The sequence below is a fragment of the Arachis duranensis genome, chromosome 6, assembly GCF_000817695.3.
Source record: "Arachis duranensis cultivar V14167 chromosome 6, aradu.V14167.gnm2.J7QH, whole genome shotgun sequence".
Taxonomy (NCBI): Eukaryota; Viridiplantae; Streptophyta; class Magnoliopsida; order Fabales; family Fabaceae; genus Arachis; species Arachis duranensis.
The window spans coordinates 9,920,340-9,944,782 of record NC_029777.3 but is presented as its reverse complement, the minus strand read 5'-3'; the positions used below and the strand labels follow the sequence as shown (position 1 = coordinate 9,944,782).

The following is a 24,443-nucleotide window of genomic DNA, read 5'->3' as shown; positions in this document are numbered from 1 at the left end:
TTTTCATAATTTATTCTAGTTTATCACAAAATAGAATACAAGAACACAAAATTTTGTGTCTTTGTCCATTATGTCTTGTACTCAGTGTCTTGTCTTGTCCTATTTTCAAAAATAAACACAGCCGCCTAGGTTATTCATACGTTTTTTTTTTCTAATTAGGACAAGTTTGATGTACCCCGGCAAATTCTATATAAATTATAGAGTTCGCCACACTCCCCGGCAAACTCTATGATTTATACGGAGTTTGCCGCACACCCCAGCGAACTCTAGGCAAAGTTTTCACTATAAATTCCAGTTAGAGAATGAAGCTGAGCACCTGACTTTGTTCTCCACAATAATTTCAGTTATTGTTGATTTCTTTTTTTACACTGGCAAGAAATCCACTGTTATTCATTCATTACGATGGAGAAATGGTGTATGATGAAGAAGGTTTTATTGTTTTTAGATCGAACCAACCGATATTTACCCATCTAACAGCAGAAATCAACAGTTTAGAGTTGTTAAAGAATCTGATATTATTTTTCGTGGGGATGCAAGAGACAAAGAAGGTGAAGAAAATCTACTACAAATATCCAACCGAAATAGGTGGTAGTTTAATTAATAAAAGGTATGCCACAGCTATGTTATTTCTTGATGATATATTTACTTGAACATGCTTGTAAGAACAATTTTATAGTTTTTTGAATCAGGTATCGTCTGCGTGACGACGAGGACGTACGTCTTATACGGTCATGGCACAACCGCTGAACAAATATTTATCTGTTGGGGTTATCTGTGTTCCTCGTCGATTTGGGTGGCTGAGGATCGCCTGCGGATATTGTCAATGATAGTCCGTTGAGTGGGCCTATTAGACAAAATATCAGATGGACCATGGTGGATCTGAATATGGCTCCTGAAGGTAGTCAGAAGGGTCTAATGTTGAAGTCGACAATGCTGAGTTGGATGACGGCGTTGAAAGTCACGAGGGTTTCGTTGTTAGGGATCCGATGATGGATCAGTATGAAGTTAACCCCGACGATGGAAACGATGCTGAAGAAGTACCAGCCAAAATTTCTGATGATGGTGACGAGGAAAAAAAGATGAATTATTATGGTGACACGCAAATTGCTCTGACACAGCCCGCTATTTTGTAACCGTATGACCGCCTGGACTACTTCTCTAGGTTGAACCTTGATGCAATGACGTCTGAATGGTCCTTTACACAGGGAGGCCCTGAAGAGGATCTAAGGAATGAGTTCAAGGTTGGACAACATTTTCGGAACAAGGAAGAAGTCATGTTGGCTGTTAAAACATACAACATCAAGAGGGCTGTGGAGTACAAAATAGTATGTAGTGACCAGTGCAGGTATAGTGCACAGTGTATCCAGTTCGGACCCGGTTGTAATTGGAGCATACACATATCGTATCGCCGTAAGGTAGAAAAGTGGGAGGTGAGGATATACACTGGTCCTCCCAAATGCATGCAAACTTCGATTGGGCAAGACCATTGTCGGTTGGATTCGAAGATGATTTCTCAACATATTTTCACAATGGTAAAAACATATCCAACAATAAGCATCAGGGTTCTACAAGGAGGTGTAGAGAATCACTTCGGTTATAAGGTGTCCAACAGAAAGGTTTGGCTCGCAAAACAGATAGTCATTGTTAGCATATATAGGGATTGGAAGGAGTCATACAATGAGCTTCCTCGTTGGTTGTTCGCTATGCAAATGTACTTGCCTGGTAAGAATTGTTTCACTGTGGTTATATGTTATTAAGACAAGAATGGTATACAATATGTTTATTGAGAATTTGTTTGTAGGTACTTGGGTGCAACTTGTCACTCAGCCTTGGCTTGGTTCTGCCGACTTCGTCATGTTTCATCGGGTATTTTGGACGTTTTCACCATGTACCAAGGCTTTCAAGCATTGCAAGCCACTAATTTTCATTGATGGCATACACTTATATGGTAAATATGGTAAATATGGTGGGACGCTGCTCATGGCCATAGCTTAGGATGGCAACGCAAACATTTTGCCTATTGCGTTTGCCGTTGTCGAGGGTGAGATAAATGAGGCATGGTCGTTCTTTCTGTCGTATCTACGTCAGCATGTGACTCCACAACCCGGTGTCTTAGTGATTTCAGACAAGCACAAATCAATTGATGGGAAATTGAATGCCAATGATAGTTTATGGAGACCACCTCATGCTTTCCAGTTATTTTGTACGAGATACATTGTTGCCAACTTCATAACACACTTCAAGAACAAGAACTTGAAGAAGGTTCTGATTAATGCAGTGTATTTGAAGTCACAGCGGGAGTTTCCTCATTATTTCGGGTATTTGAGGGGCGAGAATGAGGCAATCACGAGGTGGCTTGAAGAGATGCCAAGCTCACAGTAGGCGTAGTATGCGGATGAGGGTAGTAGATTCGGACACATGACAACGAATATCTCCGAGTGCATAAATGCTATCATGAAAGGTTCTCGCAATTCGCCAATCACGGCTCTTGTTAAGTCAAGTTATTTTCGGTTAGGAGAACTTTTTGCCAGGAAGGGTTCTGAGGCCCTTGCCCAACTCCAAGTCGGTGCCGAATTCTCACAGACGCTGACAAAGGCCATAGAGTTTGATTCGAAGCACATCAACACGATGAATGTTTATTAGTTTGATCGTTCGCGAACTGGCTTTACGGTTGAAGTGTTAGCGGTAGTGCCTGGGTCCAGACAACACAACTACCAGGTTCTACTCGACGAACGCAAGTGTGACTGTGGGTATTTTCAGGCGTTTCACCTTTCGTGTCGTCACGTCCTTGCAGCATGCTCCCAAGGAAGAATTGATTGGAGGGGATTTGTGCATCCTGTGTATCGCATGAAGTTGGTATTCAACATTTACAGGTCAGAGTTTCGTTCAATTGGACATGAGGATGATTGGCCATTCTATGATGGGCTCTGCATTCGGCCCAACCCTAGGATGATAAGAGTGAAGAAAGGTCGACCAGTCAGCTCAAGAATCCGAAAAAAGATGGATGACGTCGAGCACACCAGGGAGAAAAAGTGCGGATTGTGTCGTCATACTGGTCACACGCGGAAGACGTGTACCGCTATTGACGGTGGAGGTGCATCGTCAAGCCGACGTTAGTTAGCTATATGAGTTCATTATAACTGTTATGATTATAATTTGACTTTCGTGTAATTTAATCTGTGAGAAAAGTTGTTGAGATTAAATTTATTTGGTTGTTAAATTCTAATGCACTAATGTGACCCAAGGGTCTGAAGGACACGTATCCTCCGGGCAAGGGTCCCGACAGAGTCCCAACTGTCTGGGCCCCAGCCTCTGGGCCATGGCTTGGGGGGCTAATTGGGTCTCTGTCCCTGTGAATCTCGTCACCCCTTGCCTCTCTCGGCCTTCACCACGTCTGCCTCTACCTCTGGCTCTCCCCCGTCCCCGACCTCTCCCTCTCCTGGCAGCTGGTCACAACTCTAGGAGATGACCATCCTCAGGCTGATGTAACTCTGCAGCAGGTGGATGGTATATAGGCAGGTCCTCTAGCATCACCCCTGATGGCACTAAGTGCTGGTCACCCTGACCAAACAACTCTGTGTGTGCCCACTGTAGGTACCAAGTCATATACGATAGTGAAGAACACAGGTCTATATGATGATGGATGTGTAGACGATGGTCGGCCGGCTGATCCCATAACTCATGCCATCCCCCAAGTAAGTGTGGGAACTACTCACCCCGTCCAAATCTACCATCCATCCCATGCATGTTGTAGATGTCTAATGGCCTGGTCAGGATGTGCTGCAGGCCCCCGAACTGCCGCACCACCCGATCTATCTGATGCCACTCAATAATGGCAAAGCAAAGCATCAGGCAGACAACCGCCGCTGTGTGGTCAGACTCAGCAAACGCATGCGGAACTAGACCCTCCAGCTGTAGGTCGGCATACGACATCCAATCAACCTGTTTCCAATACGCAAGTTGGTGTTATTATTCAATCTTCATATGCAAAACACATCATATAAAGTAAACTCGCTACACTTAAATATTTATGACTTGTGTAGAGCATCCCAATCTCGTTCAGAATACGCATGTAATGCTTAAAGCGGCCCTCGCCTCTAGCGTTATCAGGCCGGTACTGAACCCACCTACAACCTCACAGTAAAAGTTACATCACAAATTAGTTATATTAAACACTTAATATAATAAATTAACAAAGGATTACTGCAGAAAATAAACAAAAATACCTCTCAAGCAGTGAAAACTGGCGAGTATCAAATCCATCAGGGCATAGCAGGGAAATACGGTGGTAGTCCCAAGACAATAGTAGGCTGACACTGTAACACCCTACCACACTAAGCTTTACACTTAAGCCGTAAAACAGAGGTGGTGTGGTATTACGACCTATAAAATAAAATGAGTACATATAATAGTAGAAGAATTATAAAATGCTAGGAGCCTTGAAGAAAAGAGGAAACAAAATCGCAAAATAAAAGCGCAACGCTCAAGGAACGGGTTAACCTGCGTGCTAAGGAAACTATAACTATTAAACATATGATAACAGAAGTAGGAATAGAGTGTCAAAGATACAAAATAACAAGCTCCTAACTCAGCCTGCGAAGTCAAGACTGGCCGAAAAATATTTACATATATATATACATACATATCCAAAACCCAAAAGTACATATACATAATCCTGCCTCTCCATAAACCTCTAGGAGGATCAAAAGAACAAGTTATGCGGAGAGAAAAGCAAGTACATATATACACATCATAGCATAATAAAATAACCAGTAACCACTCCGCTTCAAGAGTCCAGACGCCTAACGAGATGTCTCTCGACCTGCATCTGAAAAACAACAACATAGTATGGAATGAGAACCGGAGGTTCTCAGTATGGTAAAGGTGCCACACACAAAATATATAAGGTCCTGGAAATGCGAATCTAAATCCCATTCTGCCATTCCTCCTTACCTCCAACTCCATCATACATTTTTACAGACAACTAAACAGACAAAGGCAAGCACAAGAAGGTTACAAATACTGCAGATAACAAATATACATTTAACATGGAAAGTATATTTAGGCACACCCAGTTAATACCCTGACATTCAGTTCCTGAATAGTTTACTATCATAGAATTCAAATAGTAACTATTCACCACAACCGGTGCTTCTGACCCTTCCGGCATAAACTGTACTGACTTCTCAGAACAATCAAGCAAAACATGATTCTTGGATAATCAATCCAATCCCAAAATGAGATCAAGACCAGTCATAGGCAAAAAAATCAAATCATGCACAAATTCACGTTGTTGTACTCGAAAGGGAACTCGTGGACATCCTATCCTAGTCACCATAGCTTCATGAGTAGCATTATATACTTTGAAATCATAAGCTAAAACCACCATTCTCAATCCTAATTCATGGGCCTTTTCAAATGCAATAAATGAATGACTTGCTCCTGAATCAAATAAAGCATTTAAGATTTTACCAGCCATTTCACAATTACCTCTAATCAGTGTCTCAGATCTCTCAGCACCTATGGTAGAAGTGGTGTATACTCTCCCTGGCTGCTGCACCCTACCAGTCTCATACTTCTTCTTCTCCGGGCAATTACTAGCTATATGCCCGGGCTGTCCACAGGAATAGCATACTCCAAGTCCTAATCTACACGGAACTCCATGATGATACTTTCCACACTTCTGACAATTCAGATCCTGCTGTGGCTGCTTCCCAAACCTTCTTCCCTGATTAACATTGGTATTCAGCCTTCTGTAATTACCTTGACCCTGAGTCTGCTGTGGAACAGAGCCTCCACGCTTGAAATTCCTACCTCTCGGAGCAAAGTTCCTTCCTGAAGGTCTCTGAAAAGGCACCCTCAAACTTTCTTTCTCTGTTGCTGCCTTCCTCACACAATCTTCAGCCACTCTACTCTTATTCACCAATTCAAAAAACACCCTGATCTCCATTGGGGCAACAAAACTCAGAATATCACTCCGAAGGCCTCCTCATACTTAATACACTTCCATTCGGCAAAATCTTCTGATGCCCCTTGACAGATATGAGAAAAGCGACATAATTCCTCAAACTTACTAGTATACTCAGCAACAGTCATCTGTCCCTATTTTAACTGCATTAATTCAAGTTCCTTGGCATTTTTGGCTAAATTAGGAAAGTATTTCTTATAGAATTCTGTCCGGAAAATCTCACAAGGAATCGCAACACCATTAGGCTGCAGGATACGTCGTGTTCGCTGCCACCAATACTGAGCCTCACCTTGCAGCTGATAAGTTCCAAATTCAACCCATTGCTCCTCAGGAACCTGTTGAGCCTGTAATGCCCGTTCCATAGCCTGAATCCAATTATCTGCATCAGTGGGATTTGAGGATCCCCTAAAAGTCAGAGGGTGAACTTTCAGAAATGTAGCAAGTGTCATAGGACCATCCTCATCATTATTATTTCCATGATAACCCTAATTAAATAAACTTCAACCAAATATATTCATCTACAAATTACTAAACATTAAACATACACCTGCATTCCAACTTATCCTATGGTCATCTAGCCTAAGTTTTCACAGAACATTATATATTAAATGCAAGAAACCTAAACCGTACCTTGGCCGATTTCCACGTAACGACCAAAGAAAATTATTTAAAACCAAGGCAGCCCCTTCAAAATTCAACTAATCAGCTTCCTCCAAGTTCCAATATTCACAATTTCAAGCTCCAATTATTTATTCACAACCTAATACACATTTATAACACATATATATCCAATTTAATACTCAAAGCTCAAATTCAAAGAAAATAAAATAGAATTATCATATCTTCACCTTACCCAAGCTTCACATAAGCAAGAGTAAACGTTTCCCTCAAGCTAATTGGATCCTAAAACAAATCAAAGAAATTCAACATTCCCACTTAAAATTCAAAAATTGGGGGAAATGAAGGTTGAGTGTAAAATAATGAGTTACCTATGAAATTGTTCCGGTAGAAATGTAAAGCTCGACGCGGTGAACGCGTGGCCACAAACGGTGCGGTGATCGGAGCTCGAAAGGAGGAGTTACGTCAGTTGGAATTTTACTGTAGGGTTACGGGATTCCTTTCTCTCCTTTCCCCTGCAACTTCAACGTTGCTGAAATGGGGAAGACGAGGATGTGGGTCCTTTTTAAAAGCTGGCCCGGTTGGGCCCACGGTCCGGTTTAACCGGTTTGGCCCGTTCGGTCCAATTTTGGACCGTTTTCTTTAAAATTGGTGTCAAAATTCTTGTTTCGATGAGCTCTATCCTAATTTGATATAATATTCACATTTCTAATCCTCCTTATTAAAAATTAATTTATTGACTAATTATTTACTAATTTAACCGGGATTTACAAACACAACCACCCAAGTTGTGCGCACCATGATCCGTCGCACGACACATTTGGTGGTACATCCATGACAATACAGCCAACCCCCATGACAACCTACCACATGCATCGAGGTCCTCCAGCATTGGGAGCCACCTGATGTACACCCGGGAGTCAGATGCATCTGGGAATAGAATACCCCCTATCAGCCGCATGATGTACCCTCCTGTGTACCTCAAGAGGCTCTCCTCAGTGGTGTCCTACTCCAGCTCTCCGTAGACATTGTTAAGGAACCACGTGAGCTTGATAGTCCACTTCGTTTGTGACTGTCTGTCATTCGCGCCGGGCACAACACCCAGTAACTTCTGACAAAAGTCCTCGAATGTCCATCCCTGATGGTGCTGCTCCCAACTACTCATGCACCCACTCACAGGATCACCATCGATCCTGAGTCCCAGCTGATATGCCACATCGTGCAGCGTGATGGTCATCTCCCTGCATACTAGATGAAAGGTGTGGGGCTTAGGCCTCCACCTCTCTATCAACGTCGAGGCAAGTAGCCAGTCATGATCGAACTCAACCATATAGGCCACATACTCAAATCCGACTCGACTGAGATATGGCCTAATCGCCTCTGATGGCCTCGTCATCAAATTCTGCCTGGTGCACAAGATCCGAGACGCCTACCAAACGGAAAGATAAAATAAAAAAAAGCGTCAACTCTAAATAGCACAAGTTCACTGTTTCTTAATTAAAGAGAGATCATCGACAACGATATTATCTTACCACTCGATCAACTCTACCAGCAATGTGCTCAGCCTGATCTAATCTGTAGATGGTATCCTCGTATCCCAATAATTGTTGGTCCATCTAACCACACTTAATTTACACAAAATAACATATAATTATCAGCATTTGTTTTGCATTAAAAGGATTTGTAAACAGATGTATTTCAAAATACTAGTATTCTACTTTACTTTCACTAAAATTCTAGGCATCCCTAAATAATAAGTCACTTAACCCTATACTCTAACTTAATTTTATTAAGATTTGACTAACAACTTAAACCAATTTTTCTGACTAAACTAACTAAGAATAGACTAACAACTTATACTAATTCACATGTTAAATACAATCAACAACTATTGAATAACATGAAATCAGTAAACAGTAACTCTAATTATAATTAGCATGCAACAACTAACTAAGAAATATTAGGTAACTCTAACTAATCTGAGAAAAATTACTCCAACTAACATATTAATTACTAACCTCAAACTGCTGATGTCGTGAATAATGAACTTCTAAAACGCCGGAATACAGAAAGGAATAATAGAATAAAATTTGGAAGAAGGTTTGAAAAGAAAAGGACAAAGGATAAGAATATATAATACGCCGAGTATTGTCTAGAATTCGTTAGGGTGTGCGACGAACTCTATATATATTATAGAGTTCGCCAGAGAGTGCGACAAATTCCGTATAAATCATAGAGTTCGCCGAAAAATGCGACGAACTTGTCCTAATTTAAAAAAATGTATATTTTAATAAATAAAACTCAAAATGAGTTTGATGAAAATAATCATTTTTCATAATTTATTATGAAAAAAATCCCAATACAAACCATTTTTTTCTCTCAATCTCTGCAATATATATCTCAAAGCTTTATATCCATTTGATACATTGATAAATAATAATAATAAATTATTAAATTATGTAAAAAATAGATACTGTCCACATAAACTTTGTAATTTTGAAAAAATTTCTTCATTTAGTTATTATGACAATAGTTAAAAGGGTAGTACACGAAACATTGAATTTTTAGAGCTGCGTTTGATTACAAAAATAAAATACAGAGATAGGAATATAAAAATATAAAATTATGTTTGACAGATAAAATATAAATAAAGATATTGTATTCAGAAATATTAAATTTTTTTTGGTGACTCCAGAAACATTAAATTAGTGTATTTTGTGTTCATCCTAACAGAAAATACATAGAAATACTAACAAAAGACATAACTTATATTTTATTTTTTTATTATTTTTGTTAATTTTTTATATTTGTATTTTTTTACTATTATATTTTTCTTCTAAACTTTTTTGGATGAAAAAAATAGAATAAATTGAATTTTCATAATTTATTCTAGTTTATCACCAAATAAAATACAAGAACACAAAATTTTGTGTCTTTATCTATTGTGTTTTGTTTTCAGTATTTTATCTTGTCCTGTTCTCAAAAATAAACACAGCCGGCTAGGTTATTGGTCTAAGCAGTAAGTAGTTTAAAGTTGAAACTTGAAACACACATACACGCGTGCACACATATACAAAAATTTAATTTTAATATATTGACAATGTAAAGTGTTTTACACAATTGCATAATTATATTCGTATTTTTAAATTACCATTCATATAATCAATATAAAAAATAATTATTTATATTATGTATATATATACTCATTGATAGGCAAATACACAACTAATAAACCTGTCCCAGTGATTACATAATTTAGTATATTATTTTGTCCTAAGTTCAAATCATATCATAGTAGCTAGTAATATATACTTTTGAACTTATTTTAAAATACGTACATATTTCAAAATATTACCGACAAAATTTTTATCATTCGTTGATAAATTCGTCAGTAACCAAAAAATTTAACAAAAATAGAAGTTGAAAATTTTATCAATAAATTTGTCGATAATTATCTATTTTTTAACAATAGTATCAGATGAAATCGAGCCATAACAGTAAACTTGTATACATACATACATGTGTGTATGTAGGAATAATTAGAGGCAAGGAATGAGAGGACAGGATCCCGGTAATGATAGAGTGGTCTGAGAGGAACGCATTGGGTAGGGTCCAATCCATGAAAGAAAGTATTGGCATGAAGAGCAGAATAACCTAATTAACCTAACTGCTATATATACTACAACTACACTCCGTGTCCTTCGCTGCTATACACTCCTTACCAGGGACACTTCTACTGTTAACCTGTCACTCTCATTTAATCACCTTATTATATGTATTTTACTATAATGTATGTAATGTGTGTATAGTTAGTTTGGAAAAGTGTGACAGATTGTACCCAATGGATCAAACACCAAAGCTTGTCGGGGAATCAAACCCTACCAAAACCACCAAATTCAGTAAATTCAATTACACATGTAACCGAGTTATTATTGAGAATTATGTAAGAAGTGAAGATCGAAGAGAGTGCGATGTATGATATACGTGACTACGTGAGAATCAAATTAATTAGGATTAGACAGTTGGTTTTGTTTGTTTTATGTGCATTGCAAATTACAATATATAATACATTACATGTGATTCCCAAGATTTTTGTCTTGTAAGTTTTCTTGCCTCCTTGTCCCACCACGCATTCTCCATATATCACCATCACTTTCATCTATATTCTTTTTCTTTTCAGTAACAAATTAAACAAATTTTATATGCGCATCTATATATTTGCTTAAAAATTACATTTATTATAATACTTTATATTTGTATAATTATTTTTTATTTCAATAATTTAGTTAAGAAGTATTAACTTTAAAATATTGCTTTGTTTATAAGTTATTTTTTTAGTTTTGTTTGTAAGTCAAATTATTATAACACAAACATACTTTTTTTTTAATACTTAAAAGACTTTTTTAAAGGATTTTTTTATGGGTTTCCAAACATGCTACTAATTAGGTTAATTGCCTAATTGTCATGTTTTGAACACTTCTCTATCTCTATTTTGGGTGGAGATTGAAACTCAACTATCTAAAAAGAAGTATGTATATAAAGTAAAAAAATGATATATAACAAACATGTATAACATTATGTTAGTTAAGTGATCAACATGTTAGTTAGTACTAACTAATCCTATATAGTATAAGTTATCTTCTACAGCAGTAGTTTATGTAAAATAATAATCAAAGTACTGATTTACACCTTTAAATTAATTATGAAGTTTGAAGAACTAGGCATATAATCCTCAAACTACTATATGCAATTTTGTTTCATCATTTTTGCCATTTTTGTTCAACACAATATTTATATCTTTTTTATACATTTCAAATAATGTAATATGTATTTATTTATTTATCATTTTTTTATTCAGATACAATAATTAATAATGATTAAATAAGTGGGGTATCTTTGATTTAAAAAAGAAGTTGTGATGATCAACTCATATTATGTTTAAATTTTTTCTTCACTATTATAAAAATAGGCAACTGCCAAAGTAATAGAAAGACTGTGAATCAGATACATTATCCGATTTTATGAGCTTGATTTTTCATATTTTATATATATATGCGGCAAAAGATTTCATTTCATGATATTTTATAATGTTTGATTTCTATATAAAATTATACATAGGTTGACTAACGACTGATCAATCATCACACTACTTCTACTAAAAATGTAATTTAATTTATATATAAAGCTATTTATATTATTTAAGACAAAAAAATATTAAAAAATATTAGAATTTATTATTTTTTATTATTATTAATTAGTTATTAATATTAAAAAATATGAGATAAAATATGTTGTTAAATTACTAAACTAAAAAAAATTGATTGATGGCTAAAAATGATAGTAAAAAATTATAAATTTTGATAATTTTTTAACATTTTTTAAAACAATATAATTTATAATTCAGCATATACACTATATACTAAACATAATACAGAAATTTAATTTAATTTATGTCTTTTAATTTTTTCTCTTTCGATCTCTATCTTCTTTCTAAACGTTACCTTCACGTTACCTTAGTGATTAGAGGTGGGGAAAAGGAAGAAAAAAGGAAAAAAAAAAGGAACATAATTAAAAAGACGAGTGTAAAATAGTCAAAATATATGTTTTATTAAAAAGATCTTTTTAAAAATAATTTAATGTTAAAAATGTTTTTTAAAAAATTAATGTTAAGAAGGATTTTGAGTTTTACTTTAAACTATAAGAATTAAAAGAGTATTTATTTGTATAATTAGTTTAAAAATTATTATTAAAGACGTTCAAGATTTAGTTCATTTTAAAATTCGGTTCGGATCCAATGCATATTTTACCGAGTTTGAAATTTTATTTTTAGTCGGAAAATTAATAATGTCATATTATATTTTTATTATATATAATATTATTTTGACATAAATATAATATAATATTTATTAAATTAAATTTAAAAAATATTATTTAGTATATAAACTTTACAAATTTATATATATTAATTTTATCTCAAATTGACCTGATTTAATTCTGTTTAGTGTTTACTTCAGATTATTTTTAAATCAGATAAAAATAAACCCAATAACTATTTATAACAGAATTCAGAGTCTAATTAAATCCAGCTGGTGAATACCAAAAATTACTAGCATTGATGTGTCTTATTAATTGATGTTGGAGGGTAAGAATCTAGTATAGTACACACCACTTGTCCAAATAGGGCAAGTAATAAAACTCCAAGAAAACATTTATTTTAATTAATAGCTACACAACTAGCTACTAGCTAGACCTAGAATAAAAATAAACATTCAGAAAAGGATTTGCTGTGTACACTAAATCTTCTCATTAATTAGTGCAACCAAATTATATCAACTTGTCCATCAAGTAATTTTAACAACTTTAATTGATACTATTTAAAAAAAGTTGGCAGCTATTGCCACGCCAAAAATTTCAAACCTTTGGTCCCCTATTTCATGGAATTGTACATGTGAACATGTTTTCTATGTGGCTCAATCTTGTAGCCAATTGCTAGAGGACCCCTCTCTCATTATTATATTATTATTCTTAATTCAAATAAAATATTATTTTTCATTTTATATGCTGTTGACCTAGGGTCTTCGTTAACTCAAATTACAATGTAAAAGGTCTCTTTCTTATCTACTAGCTAAGCTACTACTTAATGGTCAAATCTCTCATTCATTTGATGGACTTATTATTATAACTGGAATAAGCATATAAGTTAATTAAGTTTACTGTTCTTGTTATATATGTAGTTTATAACAAAGCCACTTTTATTTTATTAAATAATAACATTATTATTAGTTTCTTTTTATGTGTATTCCCATGTATAGATAATCAAAAAGTAGAGTTTATGATGACTATTATTAATTATATAAATTTGCTAATATTATTAAAACTAAGATTATATTTTTTTATATTTTTATAATGCTTTTTATTTTTATTTCTTAAATTGATATATAAGTATTTTCAAATATTTAGAAAAATATCATTTTAATTTTAACAATATCTTTTTAAATATTGTCAAATTTGTATAATTATTATAGTTGGCATAACAATAATTATCGTACCATACTGTCCATACACCAAATCAAAATTGATTAAATTTATCGTTGGACTGTTAGAGAACAGTTAAATAATTTTATTGATTTAATTAAATTTTTATCTAACTATTTTTAATTATTAATTTTACGTAAAATTAATTGTATCTAAGTTTCTACCTTATAATATATGGTTATAAAAATGAGAGAGATTAATGATGAATTATACCCGTTTAACCTTGAAAAAACCTAGAAATTAGACTAACTTGCCGATTTAATATATATAAATAGACTCATTTTATTTCGTTTATAATACTTAATTATAATATTCTTATTATAACATAACTTACTAAATTAGCTTATATACAAAAGTTATGTTAAATAGACTCATTTTAATTTAGTAAGTTATGTTATAATAATGCAAAAGTAATTAAATAATTAATTATAATTAAAAATAAAATAAAACATAAAATTTTAAAAAATATATTTTTGAAAATAACTTCACGAACGGAATTTTATTTGTAAAAATATAAACTCATTATAAGGAAACGCAAACGTGTTTACAGTTTATTATGACCTAAAATTTTATTTGTTGTTCGAAGACGGTCGTTAATTAACATTTTAGTTTAACAAAATATTAACTCATTTTTTAATGAATATGTATTTAAATATAAATATATTTATTATTAATTTATTTTTTATGTATATTTTATATTTTAATATATATTTGATATTAATTCTTAATTTTTAATAGTTAATTTCAGTGTAAACCTGTTATGACTATTAATTTAATAATAAATATATACTATGACTTCACCATATGTCATCTTTGAAGTTACCGTAAAACGAATCATTAGACAGGTGATTATTTAATTAATCTTGCTGCTGGATGAGTCCGAATCTTTTTCATTAGTCATGATATCTAATTAATAAGCTTATATATATATTATTAAAGAAATTTATAGTCAAAATAAATAATATATCTCACAAAAAGATTCATATATATTATATGACGCATATCACGGCTTCTTTTATTTGAGAGCATTTGTTTATATATTTCTATAAACACATGATGCATTTTAAATCAACAAATAATAAAAAAAATTCCATGCATTGAGTAGATTAAAATGTAAATTATTGAAAGGAAATAATCTTAAATAATTTTCACTTGATGGTAATTTCTCAGTGCAACAAAAATATATATGAGAATGTGAATAACAAAATAATGAGCTTTGTTTGGCAAGTACTTTTCTCTACTGATATTTAAAATTATATTCTTATCAATAAAGAACAATGGTAATTTCCATCACCAATAAGAAAACTAGCATTATTAATTGAAAACGTTATCAAAAGTAATTTATTTCGAAGATTTCATTCATTGCACTAAATCCAGTAGATAGTAACGACTTTTTTACGGCGGTTGCTAAATAAAATTTAGCGGCGGTTGACACGACAAAAAAAATCCAGAATTATTATTACAATATTCATAATTTACAAGCTTATTCACATATAATAAATAAACTTTTTGTTATTTATTTGTTGTGGCCTAGGGTTTAAAAGTCGCTTATAATTATTAATTAAGATATTTTCTTGTAAACTAAGCAACATTAAATAGTACGTTGGGTTTAAAAATTTTGCCGTTTTAAATAGTTGGGCTAAGATTAATTAGTTCCCTTTTAAGACAATTGAAAGGGAAAATGGAGATAAAGTCAGCCTTAATGACTTGACCTATAATGCAAATAAAGACTTTTTTCCCCTCTCTAAAAACAATATATATACTTTTTTTTTTGAAAAATTCTACTCTTCTTTTTTGAGAGATGCTAAAATGATACTCTTCTCTTCTTTAGTTATAAAATATACATCCTCATTTCTTATAACTTTTAAAAAATCTTCTCTTTAATCCATTTTAATTTTTTTGTGTTAACTAACGTTAACTTTATCTATTTAAAAAAATATTTTTTACTAAAATACTCTTTAGTAAACTTTTTTATTAAATTTTATTTACTAAAATATGCTTTAACAACTTAATTTTTTATTGATTAAATTGTAGTTTTACCAAAATATTCTTTTAATTTTTTTTAATGATTAAATTATTTTTCCTAAGATACCCTTCAAAAATCTTTTAAAAGATCTTAGAAAAAAATTAATTATTTAATTTTAACAAAAACTTTGGTAAAATCACAATTTAATAATTAATTCAACGAAAACTTTGGTAATATCATAATTTAATAATTATTGAAAGATATCTTAGAAAAAAAATAATGTAATAATTACAAATTTTTTAAAAGAATATTTTGGTAAAAATATAATTTAATTAATGAAAAAATAATTTATTAAAGAATATTTTGGTAAATAAAATTTAATCATAAAAATTAAATTTTTATTAAAGAATATTTTTATAAAAAAATAATTTATTTTTTTCATACATACTAATATATATTTTGTATTTTAATATTTGTATGCACTTAGCAAAACTGAACGATTACACATGGGCCATAAGGTTTGAGAGAAAGATTCAATGATGAACATTCCATCATACTCCCATGTAAAAATTTCATGAAAAATTAGTATGAACATTTGACTAAATGGACAAAATGAGATGAATTAGCAAAAGAAAAGAAAAAAGAAGAAAGAAGGAAAAAATGGCATTGGTCTTGGTCCTGAGGGCATGGCCATAATGGGATGGGAGAAGACAATGAAGTATTTAGGGGCAAAATTGGCCCACTAATTAGTGCCTTTTCACTTTCTCGTTTTCTGCCATGTGCCTCGTTTCTTCTTCCTTGAATATACATCAATGGTCCATAACATCCCTATCTTCTACCACAATGGAATATATAAAGCTTTGTGCAAAGTCATAAAAATTAAAATTAAAATAAAAATAGTACTTTCAATACTGCCTTTGAACAATGTTGAACCCTAATATATATTTGTAGAGAGTCAATATAATTCTCATACCAAATATATTGGTTGACATTTTCAATGATGACTATTATTTTTAAGAAATGCTGAGATATTTTATTTGAATTTAATTTAAATATATTTTATTTAATTTTACACATGTATCTAATTATATAATGCACGTCAATAAAAACAAATATTTTTTTATTAAATGTATAAATAATTATAAAAATAAATATAATTAAACAAATATAAAAAATATTTAATATTGTCGATTAGTTAAAATTAAACTTATTTTATGTCATTTTTTATTTATATATTGAATTAATAATTGTATTTTTTTAAATTGTAAATAGTTGTAGTGTTAATCTCAAATGTAAAATAGATTAATTTGGGATGAAGAAATCAAATCTTTTAATTTTTAGGAAGTACAAAAATCGAATCAAATTAGATCTTTTAATTTATGAGATACAAAGATCATATCCTCTGATTTTTTAAATTGAATCATTCAATTTCTATTTTTAAAAATTTTAAAAATTTAAGGTACATAAATCAAATCCTCAAATTTTAATATGTTTCACCGTTTAAAAAAATATAAAAAATTACAATATTAAAATATATTACTTATCTCATTTCTACGAAGGAAAAAAGTAGCCATTTTAAATGTGTGTTCCAAACCAAAATGAAAGAATAGTAAATGGCCTAGGGATGAAAAATAAAGAGCAATGTAAAAGAAAATGAAAAATAGTAAAAATGAAGTGGATGGAGAGATATGAATGATGATGATGATGATGATGATGATGGGCATGGGAAGCAAATCTTAAAAGGGAATCAAAAGAAAATGGCCTGACTTTGCCACTTCTATCCCCCACCTGCCTAAGATATGGTAAGCTCCACATGATTTCATATTTTTCTATTTTCTCATTTCACAAACCCACCCTTGCTGACATCACCTGTATCTCTTCTCCGGATTTTCTTGGGCCCCACTCTCTCTCTTACACATTCTTTTCTTCTTTTGCTTTCTTCCAACCTTCTAATTTCACAAACCCCATTTTCATTTTTTCCCCTCTCCCTCTTTTTCTCTCACATATATATAAATTAAGCCCACCTCCCTCCCTCAACAACCTATAAATAAAATTAGGATTTTATTAAAACTATTAATTAATTTTTTTATAAAAAATGAAATTTAAACTTTTAGTAATTTAGTAGTAATATAATTTTAACATTATAACACACATTTATTCCTCTATTCTATTCTTATTTGTTTTGGATAAAAAAAACTTAAAAAGTTATTATCATATTTTTTCTTTTGCATTGTTTGCCATGTAATTCAACATTAGCTTGGAAAAAATTTTATTTTGCAAGATTTGGGATGAAATCTGGTCGGATCTTGCTTTGTGGGATGGGGATTTTGGTGGGTCTTATTACTTCAATACAAAGCTCTTAGCTTCTTCTTCTTCTTTTTCCCATCCTATCCCATCTTCCTCCCATAAACACAAAAGCCGTTCCTTTCTTGCATTTCCAAAGGGAAAAGAAGAAAAACCGTTTTTTTAACACACCCACTTTCCCATTTCTTCTTCACATCCTCTAATTCAGATCAAAGGTTCCAACTTTAATCTTTGCATAACCCTGAATTGGGAAGAAGCATAATGGGGATGGCTGCTGCAGCTGCTACAGAGTCACAGCAGTTTCATGTGTTGGCTGTTGATGACAGCCTCATAGATAGAAAGCTTATTGAGAGGCTCCTAAGAACTTCTTCTTACCAAGGTACACTCCTTTTTTCCTAAATCAGACAACAATCTAAGAAAACAGAGAAACAAAATTGTACCCTTTTCCTTTTTTTTTTCTTCCTTACCTTTCTTATGTATGTGTCCTACTATGTTGTCTGAGTTGTGTGTTTTTACCTGAATTGGCAGTTACTACAGTTGATTCTGGGACCAAAGCTTTAGAATTTCTGGGCTTGCGTGAGAATGATGATGGCACCCCAAATACACCTTCTATTTCTCCTAACAATCATCAGGTACGGATATTAATTTCAATTTTGTTATTTTAAATTTTGAACCGTCGATCAGTATCAATGTTATTATTATTCTGGGATTCTGAAAAATTAAGGATTTGTTTTATTTGTAGGAGGTGGAGGTGAATATGGTTATAACAGATTACTGTATGCCTGGGATGACTGGCTATGATTTGCTCAAGAAAATCAAGGTATGGTTATGGTTTCTATTCCTGTCTCATCTCTTTTTCTCTTTCAGTCTTTCTCTGGCTAAGATTGTTTCTCCTTTTGCTTTTAAAGCAACAAGAATTTTCCATTTTGATACTGTGTATTCATCCGAATTTTCTGCTATTGCTGAAAGTTGTCAACTTGGAGTATAGTTTTTATTATCTCTTGGAATATTATTATTCCCATATATGCTTTTTTTTCTTTTTTCTGTTTTCCACTCAAAACAAATCAGGATCACAATATGTTGCAAATATTTTCTTCCTAGAAAGGGCCATGCTTTTTTATCAGCTGGATTTGATTTGAGGAACAGGATTTGGTTTGGAAATGACTGAAATTTTCCATGGTCAATTATTTCAACTGGAACCAACAAACAGAGTTAAGAAATTTATAGGATTTTGTTCTGATTTTTCTTTTTTTTTTTCCAGGAATCTTCATCTCTTAGAAACATACCAGTGGTGATTATGTCATCAGAGAATGTGCCTTCAAGAATTAGCAGGTAATAGGGGAAGGGCTGAAGGAGTGTTTCAAACAGGCTCAAACCACATATAATGAAGAGGAGCAAGTTGAAAGATCAAGATCAAAAGCAAGTGATACCAGAAAAGATTGATACTTTATTAGAAGTTCAAAAGCAGCATCAACCACAAGAAGAAGCACAGCCACAAGTGCAACCAAATTTAGAACAACAACAACAACAACAATCACTGCAACAAAACAACAATAACAATAACAGCAGCAACAAGAGGAAGAGCATGGAGCAGAGCCTTTCACCAGAGACCACTGACAGAACTAGACCAAGATACAGTGGCATAGCCACTGTGGTATGATCATAAATAATCATTTTCATTGCCTACCAAAGTATAATTTTCTTGAGTTTCACAATGTAATTCTCTCTCATATAACTTCCTTTTTCTTTTTCTCTTTTTTTTTTTCACATTATGATTAACTTCAGTGTTGGTTGATATAGATCCTTATAGGAGTGTAGAAAGTTGTTTCCTGTACACATTTCATGGAAAATATTCCCTTCCAATTTTGTTTTCATATATTAAAAGGAAAAAAAAAAGATCATATGAAGAGTAAGAAATCAGATGATAAATTTTGGGTCTAAATGAGTCTTGTTTACCAATTATCAGTTTGGTTGGAATATGGGACCAATTAGAACCTTTGAAAAAGGGATTTTGTTCCTACATAAGCTAAACAAGTGTATGAAGAGTGTAAAGTTTTGTTTCATTAGGCAGGTGCATTAACAAGAAAGAAAATGGGATAACAATTAATGCAAAAAGAAAAATGGAAAATCGATTTAGTCACATTTATTTTCATGAATGAGTTTGGTGTACATAAAGCTCATTGTAAAAAGAGTATCCTTTTTACTATTTAGGAATCACAATTTTTTTTACTGGCATGAGTTGGGGACGAAAGTTTATTTAGTGAACGAGGTGGAGATGGGATAGAATAGTTAAATAATAAGAGAAAGTCTAGGGACTAGTATTTTTATTAAAATTTGGCAAATACTTAACTAACAAAAGAAAAGTGAGTAATTTTACATTATTGGAAGAAATCTCATACTATCAAAAACACTAATGATGACTAATTAATTGTTATAAATCACAAAATTTACTAGTCTTTGTAGCATTCTTCAAATAATAATTTAGTTAAATATGTTAAATTATTTAACAATTCTCACCTAACAGATTCAACTGCATCCGAGCTTTTTTTTTTCTTTATTTGAATCAAAAGAAAAATCAATATGTCTAGATGTCCATTTTTCGGTTTTTTTATGCCTCAAACAATCATATTTTGGGCCAAGGGCACTGTATTTTGGGTCAGATCGAGAGCCCATGTGTTTAATAACAACAATGTGCTACTGAGATAACGATCATTCCCAGTGAATGAGAACTGCGGATGCAAGTGTAATGGGCTAATGGCCCATTGGCCCCATAATTTTGTCAATTTATAGAAAATGAATTAAATATTAAATTTTACTTGTGTGCTATCCTAAGATGACATAAAAGAGGAGTTATATGTAACAGTTAAGCCACTAATGTTACAATAGATAAAAGTTATTGTTATTAAGTATATTATCTTTAATGCAGGGATCAACTAAAATCAACAATGTTTTAAGATAGTAATGGGTGAAAGTTCTCCTTAGATAATATTATTATGGGAAGTGTTAGGGAAACAATGATTATCTTGAACAACATAAACAATCACCAATCAAATATAAGTACATTATATTCTAATTTAATGTTACTCATTAAATTTACTCTTTTAACCCTATTAATTCACATTGTTCACACATTGTACAAAAATGTTATTAGTTACTTATACTCTCTTTTCATCCCATGTTTTCATAAAATTCTCCACACTTAAATTATACATAATATTTATCTTAAGTTAACCAAGGATTGAACTTGGGATTTTTATTTTGTTTTTCTGCTTAAGGCTAGTAATGTGGTTATAGAATAGAAGGGGGTTAAAAAGCTCAAGGGGGCTAACAAAGATGGCATAAAAAGTGGGTTTATTTGGGATAAGTGAGCAAAAATATAAATAATGGCTTCAATCATATGCAAGCATGTAAATATACTAAACGAATGAAACAAAGTAAAGATTGCAATCATAGAGAAGAAAACACACAAGAATAAAATATTTATAGTTAAATAATGTAACCATGTAAATAAGCTCAAAATCTCACAGGTTATGTGTTCTTTGACTTAAAACCATGTTTCAAATACAACTTTAAAACAAGTTTAACACAAATTTTTCAATTTAAATTAGTGAAATACTCCTATTATTATAGCTTAGAGCAGCTTCATATTGGAAAGATACTCTTCATATAATATTATTATAACTCAGGAAATGATCTATTCGATGAGAAATAAGAGGAAAAATGATAGATTGCTATCAAGATAGATATTGAAAAAGCCTACGACAGATTAAAATAATCTTTGGTAAAGGATATTTTGATGGACATTGGTCTTTCTCATCACATTATTGATCTTATTGTTGAGTGCATTTCTACTGCTAGAATGAGAATCCTCTGGAATGGTGAAGAACTAGATGAATTTGTACCTTCCAGAGGTATTAGACAAGGAGATCCTTTATCCCCTACATTTTTCTGTGTGTGGAAAGACTCTCACAACTCATTGATGCAGCAGTGGAGCATGAATTTTGGAAACCTATTCGCCTTACGAGGGATGCTCTAGATGTCTTCCACCTCTGCTTTGTAGATGACTTAATCCTCTTCGCAGAAGCAAACCTGGATTAAGTGGAGGTTATTAATAACTATGGTAATGCTTTTTGTAAGAGTTCTGGTCAGAAGATCAGTCAAAAAAAGACTCGAATTTTCTTCTTTAAAAATGTTGGCATTAATATTAGAAACAACATCTCTAAAGCCCTTAAATTTTCAAGATCTAATGACTTAGAAAAATACTTGGGAGTGTCCTTACATCATTCTAGAGTCTCAGAAAGAACTTTTAATAGTATCATTGACAATCTTAATACTAGATTGAATTCCTAGAAAGCTTCTTCCCTTGCGCTGGCCGGAATAAATATTCTAATAAAATCTGTTCTATCTTCTATTTCTTCGTATACTATGCAAATTGTCTTTTTACCTACAGCTACTTGTAATGCTATTGATAAAAAATGCAGGAACTTTCTGTGGGAGATTTCTAATGAATCTTGAAAAATTCGCCTTGTGAGTTGGAAGCAAATTGGCAATCCTAAAAAGGATGGTGGGCTCGGTATTCGACACGTTAGCACCCTCAACTATGCTTTTATGATGAAAGCTGGATGGGGTCTCATTGATAATAATGATGCCTTATGGGTTTGAGTTTTGCGAGCAAAGTATGGTAGCGGGAATGATATTATCCTAAAGGTGGAGCGTAAACAAAATTACTCTAACTTGTGAAAAGGAATTTGTGCCAACTGGGATAAAGTTGAGATGAACCATATCTGGCGCATTGGCAATGGATCAATGATAAATTTTTGGAATCACAATTGGGTTCTAAGCCTAGGGAGGCTTGATCACCTCACAAATCAGGTAAGTGAAGATACTGATTATTCTAGTAACCTCACAGATTTTCTTAATGTTACAGGATCTTGGGACGTGGATAGAGTCCATTAGATCTTGCCGGAAGAGGTGGTCTAGAGAATTGTGGCTCTTTCTCCACCCTTTCCTTGGAAACCAGCCAACCATATTGCATGGGCTCCTTCCTCTGATGGAGCTTTCAGCTTTCGGTCTGCCTACCAAGTCTGTCAAGGCAATCAAAACAATCACAGGCACCTATTCAACTTGGTTTGGAGTTGGAAAGGCATTGAGAGGATCCGCTCCTTTCTCTGGCTTGTTGCCCACAAAGCTATCCTCACCAATGTAGAACGGAAAAGGCGTCACCTCTCTCAAGATACTCGTTGCCCCCGTTCCAATGTCTAAGAAGAAACTGTCGGTCATGTTCAATGTGACTGCTGGTTTGCCAAAAGTATTTGGAACGATCTCATCCCTATATCCCAAGATCCAAACTTCTTCAACTCTAATGTAGATAGTTGTTTGGAAGCAAACTTAGATTGTCCTAGCAACTGGTCCTGCATCTTTGGTGTCACAACAAATTTTATATGATTTTGTCACAATAGATTTGTCTTTGAAGCCAAAGTTATTCCTACTGCCTTGGCTGTTCAGCAGATAAGAGCTTGGTTTGATGAGATCATGAAAATTAAGTCTTACAAGACTAGAAATTTCATTAATCCCACATCTCAGCATCTCATTAGATGGATACTTCCACCGGAAAAGATTTTGAAGATAAATGTTGATGGCTTCTTTCGAGTTCACCTAAATAACATTGCTTGTAGAGCATTAGTCAGAGACCATTTGGGGCGTTTCATAATGGGCTTCTCCTACAATCTAGGCAATTGTTCCATAACTCACGCATATCTTTGGAGAATGACTCGTGGTCTGCAAATCGCCAATGCCCAGAACTACATGACCCTGATTATAGAAACCGATTCTGCTTCGGCCCTCCAGTTCATGCGTAACGGGTGCCCTGCTAACCATCCCTGTGCTCCTATTGTTGAAGACATTCGCATTCACACCAAAAAAATTGCTCATCTCACTTGGTCTCACTCCCTTCGAAAAGCTAATTCAGTGGCGGACGCTCTTGCTAAGAAGGGACAATCCCTTCCGCTCAAACTTCATATTTTTTATGCTACTCAACGAGATATTTCTTTAGCTTTGAATTTTGACTGTATGCGATCTTTCCGTGTAAGAAGTCCTAATTTTACCTTTTGTTCTTTTTGTTCTTGTTTTGCTCTTGTTGTTCGGGATCCTTGACCCCAGTTCACCAAAAAAAAAATAAATATTATCTTTATATTATTTCTACAAATACATATATGTCATATTGTCATGTGTCTAATAATTATACGTTGATTATAAATATATTCTATTATTTTTGTATAAAAATATTATCACATCTATCTATATATACTATTTAACTTGTATATTTTCTCCAGTAGAAAAAAAATCTCTTATACTATTTAGTCCATATTTTTAAGATTATAATGTCTTTCTCCACTTACATAACTAATATTTTTATGAGATGAATTTATTTAATTAGTCTCAGTAGTTCTTGTTCTTCTCCTTTTTATTTGTATTTTTTATCCTCTCTTTTTTTTTTCATTTAATTTTGATATAGAGAACACCATATGATAAATTCCATACATCTTCAAATAA

The 24,443-nt window shown here is 32.8% G+C and overlaps 2 protein-coding genes across 2 annotated transcripts; both read left to right on the top strand.

Moving 5' to 3' along the window:
* The first annotated feature begins 1,178 nt into the window (after positions 1-1,178).
* LOC127748426 (uncharacterized) lies at positions 1,179-2,382 on the top strand. Its single transcript, XM_052262938.1, has 3 exons — positions 1,179-1,722; positions 1,802-1,866; positions 1,996-2,382. Exons 1-3 carry the CDS (start codon positions 1,179-1,181, stop codon positions 2,380-2,382), a joined length of 996 nt encoding a protein of 331 aa, XP_052118898.1.
* Positions 2,383-17,595: 15,213 nt separating this feature from the next.
* Positions 17,596-19,223, top strand: LOC107492673 (two-component response regulator ARR8; the record flags this gene model as incomplete). The annotated part of the gene is given in 4 exon segments (XM_016113721.3): positions 17,596-18,270; positions 18,420-18,523; positions 18,634-18,711; positions 19,153-19,223. Coding segments are annotated over 4 exon segments (371 nt in total), but the record flags the coding sequence as incomplete, so codon positions are not given.
* Between the last annotated feature and the right edge of the window lie 5,220 nt (positions 19,224-24,443).